Consider the following 5,348-nt stretch of genomic DNA (forward strand, 5'->3'; position numbering starts at 1 on the left):
TGTATGTTATGTGGCGACAATGTAGTGAGGAAGGGCTATTACTAAAAACAAAAATCACTGGTCCGAATCATTCTGGGTTATGCATCTTAACCTATAGGCAACCTTGATGCCTCGATTTTGGCACCACTTTAAGGTCATTAAGCCGTCACAATAGCACACAGAGATCCAGAGATCAGATATAAGCAAATTCACGCAAAGCCTCCTGGAGTCATTTAATATTGACTGCAGAACTCTTGCTTACTAATCACTGCTTGCTCTGAATTCCCCTAAAGCTCAGAAGCTTTTATGCTGCTGATTAATTGACAGTGAGGACTGTTTGCACACTTACATCATGCAATAGTTATTGATAATGAAAGTTAAACTGGCTGATATGAGGTTACAGAGGTTTTTTTACAAGCTTTTTGTTGCTGGTTTGGTTCTTTCGGCAGCTTGGCACTGACTATTCAGTGCGAGTTTCTTAAATTAATTCCATAACGCAATCAAATTGAAGTGGACTTTGGCACTTTTCCATTCTTGACTCTGCAAAAGCCTTTATTGGACATTAGGTTTGTTGCAGTGATACAGAAGACTAAAACTATATATAAGGTTCAAAACAGCATAAAGCACTTCATTGTTTTACCTCTTGACATATTGTTAATACTTGTGTGAGGTGTAAAGTAGTTGTGGCTAATATGGTCTTTCTCTCTCTTGGCAATTTCATAATCAGTTTCATCTTTAAAATTGTTGACTCACAACTTTTCTGGGGCTGTTTCTGTTGTATACTGTATGAGTTTTTTTGTCAAAATGCTGAATCAGCCTCAACTTTCATCAACCTTGTAAGAATGATGAGCTGAAAAGCAAATACAGCACATAAATAAGATTTTACCACATGCATTAAATATTTTATCCCACTTTCCGATATACTGTAAATCAGTGAGCATCAGTAGTTGAGTCACTCTGAAACAAGACCAAACAATCTAGTAATAGGTTTTATACAGCCAACTGGGAGAAGAGGAGGATGCTGGGATGTATTGGTTAGTAAACCCACCATAACTGAGTTTGCAAGATTTTAATTTTAATTAAAAAAAAATTTCTGCCATTTGCTGTTAATTAAAGTGAGCCTGTTAAAGCCTAATGATACATAACAAAGTTATCTTCTCCACAGGCTTTCTGTGATGCACGATGTGCCGCCTCCTGAACGTCCTGCTGGCTCTGCTGAGTCGCTTCCTGTTTGCCGTCCACGGCGTGGTGACAGTGTGGCGCGTGGTGGCCATTAAAGAGGAGCCACTGTATTGGCTGCTGCTGACGGGTGTGGCTCTGCTGGGTGTGGAAATGGCCGTCACTCTCAAGTGCACCCAAAACGCAGAGTGGAGATGGTAACATTTAGGTCACGCACGCAAACACAAATATTTAACATGACTTTATATTCCAGACAGTACACAGTGTGTATCAGGATATCAGGATTGCGTTGACATTTAGAGCTGATTCCAACCGGCAATGTTACTATTAATCAACAATAGTAGCCTAGACTGGTAGAGGGAGATTTTGGAGCTAACACTTAACCCTAAGTAGATTCTAAGGAACAGGCCAGTTCCCTGCATGGCTTCGGGTTGTGAGTGGGTGAATGAGAGGCAAAGTGTTTTTTCAGTCCAGGGAGAAAAGTATTATACTTTATAAGTGCAAGTATGAATAATATTGTGTTGCCAGTAGTAAACTGGTATATTCTAGCAAGGTATAACATTAAATAAGCATCAAGATATCTTGACCTTTGCTGGTTTCATTTTGACTATTTTTTAAATTAGTCTCTTCTGAGCTCCCTAACTTTATGGAGATGCAATACTAAACTGCTGGAGTTTGCTACCTCTTTAATATTTAGCAGGTATAATGTTTTTATTTTAGTTTAGCATGCTAACATTAGCATTAAATATAGTACATGTGCAGCTGAGGCTGACGTCAATAGTTTTGCTTTCCAAGAAAAATTGGTTGTTTGAATATTTTGATGGATATTTTCGATTAGATGGTGACTATAGATTTGCGACTCTTGCAAAATGTGTATGCATTGTACGCATTGTTTGTCATTCTGCACCGCTAACCCTAACCCTTACCCTAACCATAACTGAGCCCTAAACTTAACTATAGCCCCAAACCTAAACCTAACCTTAACTTCCAACCATCTAGATAGAACCAGTTTGAGTCAGTCACATCGCTAACATGACTGAAATTTCGATCCATTACATCCAAACAAGGGAACAGAGCAACAGGAGTAAAGAGGCTGCAAACTCCAGCAGTTTAGTATTGCATCTCCATGATGTTGGGGAGCTCAGAAGAGACTAATTAAAGGAATGAAATGGCCAAAATGAAACCAGCAAAAGGTCAAGATCTCCTTAGTTGGAATCATGCTCCAAAAACGTTGGATCCTACATTTTCCAGTCTTCATTAGAGCATCCCTGGCTAATCAAAAGCTCACATCTCAGCAGTAGAGTTTGAAGGTCAAGTTAACCCTGATGACATCATCTGGGATTGATTTCTCTGGCTGGATGAAGCTCTTGAGGAAACACAGTAGACTTTATACATCTGTTTCACAGACTGAGTAATGTAGGAGAAATGTAGTGTGATGTGTTAAACTGTTGGAATCTGCTTTTAATGGTTAAATAACAAAAATAAAGTGAAAAATTAATTGAATAGGCTTGAAAGGGTATGCTCTGCTTCAGCTGTGTTAGAGAAATGTGTGGGCTGAATAAACATGTACAAACTACCCACTTGCCCACTTTGTTTGCTATTCTTAAAGGGATGACATGAAGATTGATGTCTTGTATCCAGACTTTGTTTTGTGTGAGGAGTAAATAACTTCTGAACTTGTAACAGTTTGAGCACTTTACAACCCATCTGCCCAGGGCAGTGAGAGACAGCTTGGAGAAGGCCTGTAATATTCTCTGCCACTAATTTTCTGTTATCCTCCACAGCTCTTTCTCTCTTTCACTGTCCATCAAAAACAAATATATTCCTATACTGTGCTGATGTTCTGAGCCAGCTATCACGTCTCTGTCACAGGCTCTCCTAAAATGTCAGCTGCTGGCTCAAGTTATTTGACCAGCAAGCCTTTTTTTTTTCTTTTTTTAAATTTGGCTTGACTAAACATAAACTGACATCAGCCTTTATTACGAGCCTCCAAAGGATATGAGCACTTAGTGTCACACCTCATTCAACACCAAGCTGTGGCTCATTCAAAAGCCGTAGCTTTCTGGCACATATGCAGTGAACAACCTCAGACGCAAGCTTTCTTCAGGCCTCTCTCTTTCTCACTGAGTCTTACTTTGAAGTTCTCTCCTCATGGAGAAGGCTTTGCACTGTCAAGTGGGATTTGCATATATGATGAGAATAATTGCCTGTCTGAAATGCGATGCTTCTTTTGAAAAAAGAAAAGGGGACTCTTTCTTCTTTAGTGGGTGGCAAAAAAAAAGCGTGTCACTAAAAATAACCTACTCCCACCTTACCCACCCCATCCTCCCTCTCCTTTGGTGGACCTCTTTTAGGTTCTCCCCCATGGTTTTCCTCTACCTTAGTACTGTCATCCCGTCCATTTGGTTCCTGGAGCTGAGTCTGCTACAGTCCAAGCTGCCTGTCAACAATTCCTCAGGCCCTGAGCTTCATTTACTGGCTCACATCCCAATCACAGCGGTAGGCATCCCACGCGCCCTCCATGCAGCCACATTAAAGCAACACCTGATATCAGATAAGATTTAAATCTAGCAAGGGGGTGGATAAGCTATTAGTTGCAGGAAATGTGTAATAGACACATTGAGATGAGGTCCAGATAGGCTCCTGCATGAAAAACTCTCAGATCTCCTCCATTTTGGGGTGGTTTTAGTGCATTTTCTTTCATGTAGGATTTGGGAGCTTTTTTGCCCCTTGGCTGTACTTGAGGCTGGGTGGCAGCTTTGGAAACTTGAAGACGTGGTGTTTCGAGAATGTTGTGAAATGTCAAGGGGGTGCTGTCAGGATAAACTTAACAAACTCTGACACAATGAGGAGATGACTCACGAGTCATTGGAATTATGGAGAATAGAGAGGAGAGGCCTTGTTATATGGATCATTGCCAAATGTGTTGCACTGACACACAAGTTTTTCACATACCAAGGTTTCACATTGAATGAATGAATGATTGATGTAAAAAAAAAAGAATTGAGATACCAGAGAAAGCCCACGAGAAACCAAATTGAATTCTCTGTTCTGTCACACAATTTGACAAACATTTTTGCCCTAACCACACAGTGCTGTTTGCTTCATCCAGGGCATCGTGGAGCTGGACCCAGAGAACTGGGTGGCTGGCCTGGAGCAGACCATGCTCATAGTGTTGGTTCTGGGACGCTGGCTGATGCCCAAGGGGGACATGTCCCGCGACCAGCTGTCCCAGCTGCTCATGGTCTATGTGGGACTGGGCGCCGACATCCTGGACATCTTTGACACCTTCAAAGAACCTGAGGTCAAAACCAACCGAGCGGTCGTCATCATCGGCCTGGCCCTCTTCTCTTGGGCCCTCATGCAGTTTCCTTTGGTGCTCACCCAGACACAACCCCCAGCGGGTGAGCCTCCACAGAGGAGTGTGAGTGGTTTCTCCTGCTGTCCTGGTGCTCCATCAGTGTTCGCCTCCTGCTGCTCCAGTGAAGTGTGGAGCTTGCTGCTTACAGTGGGACTCCAAGATGGCCCGTTCCTGCTTTACCGGCTTTACCTCATGGTCCAAGAACAGGTGCTCAACCAGCTAATGATTTTCTTCACGTGCAAGAACATCCTCATCGTCCTCTTGGAACTTTACCGAATCTTTGTGGTGCAGTGTGAGCAACCGGTTGGGGAATCGGGGTTGGAGAGGTGTGCTGCTTTGGTGCTCCAGTGTCAAACCCAGAAGGGTGAGGAGGAGGAGGAGGTGGAGGAGGAGGAAGCAGGTAGAGAGGAGTGTTGTGGAGATCAGAGCCTGAGAGGGACTGAAAGGGAGGAGGATCAGAGAGGAGTCCAGGTATAGAAAAGCTCAAAATGCCGTGAGGCATGACTTTGGCCCTCAGGGGGGAATGGCTTTCACACACTAGAGAAAAGTCGAACCCATCTGCCATCTCTTGCATCTCAGCCTCGCTCAGAGACTCAGCGTCTCAGCTCTCTGGAGGTTCAGTGACTAGAAATAGACCAAAACAGAGGAGAATGACTCCCCACTGAAAAGATCAGAGATGAATTTATGCAACTCCCTTAGATAAAACCTTTCCAAAAAAAAGCGGTGTTTCAGTCACAAGAGGTTCCTCCGCTGAAGGAAATCAGTTCAACAAGTTTAACATGAGCTGTCAGTCTCTTTAATCATGGAACTAACAAGATAGCTGAAAACA

At 42.8% G+C, this 5,348-nt stretch overlaps 1 protein-coding gene across 1 annotated transcript; it reads left to right on the forward strand.

The window, feature by feature from the left end:
* The first annotated feature begins 1,161 nt into the window (after positions 1-1,161).
* Positions 1,162-5,143, forward strand: LOC139209243 (transmembrane protein 26). Its single transcript, XM_070838884.1, has 4 exons — positions 1,162-1,355; positions 3,513-3,657; positions 4,271-4,990; positions 5,099-5,143. Exons 1-4 carry the CDS (start codon positions 1,162-1,164, stop codon positions 5,141-5,143), a joined length of 1,104 nt encoding a protein of 367 aa, XP_070694985.1.
* The last annotated feature ends 205 nt before the right edge of the window (positions 5,144-5,348 follow it).

The sequence above is a fragment of the Pempheris klunzingeri genome, chromosome 11 (assembly GCF_042242105.1).
Source record: "Pempheris klunzingeri isolate RE-2024b chromosome 11, fPemKlu1.hap1, whole genome shotgun sequence".
NCBI lineage: Eukaryota > Metazoa > Chordata > Actinopteri > Acropomatiformes > Pempheridae > Pempheris > Pempheris klunzingeri.

What these genes read in the sequence shown, in the direction of transcription:
- LOC139209243 (XM_070838884.1), top strand. Translation starts at nt 1,162, where the DNA reads ATGTGCCGCCTCCTGAACGTCCTGCTGGCTCTGCTGAGTCGCTTCCTG. An exon ending in CTCACATCCCAATCACAGCG is followed by an intron (nt 3,658 to 4,270) that starts GTAGGCATCCCA and finishes TGCTTCATCCAG; the next exon opens with GGCATCGTGGAGCTGGACCC. An exon ending in AGGATCAGAGAGGAGTCCAG is followed by an intron (nt 4,991 to 5,098) that starts GTATAGAAAAGC and finishes CTTGCATCTCAG; the next exon opens with CCTCGCTCAGAGACTCAGCG.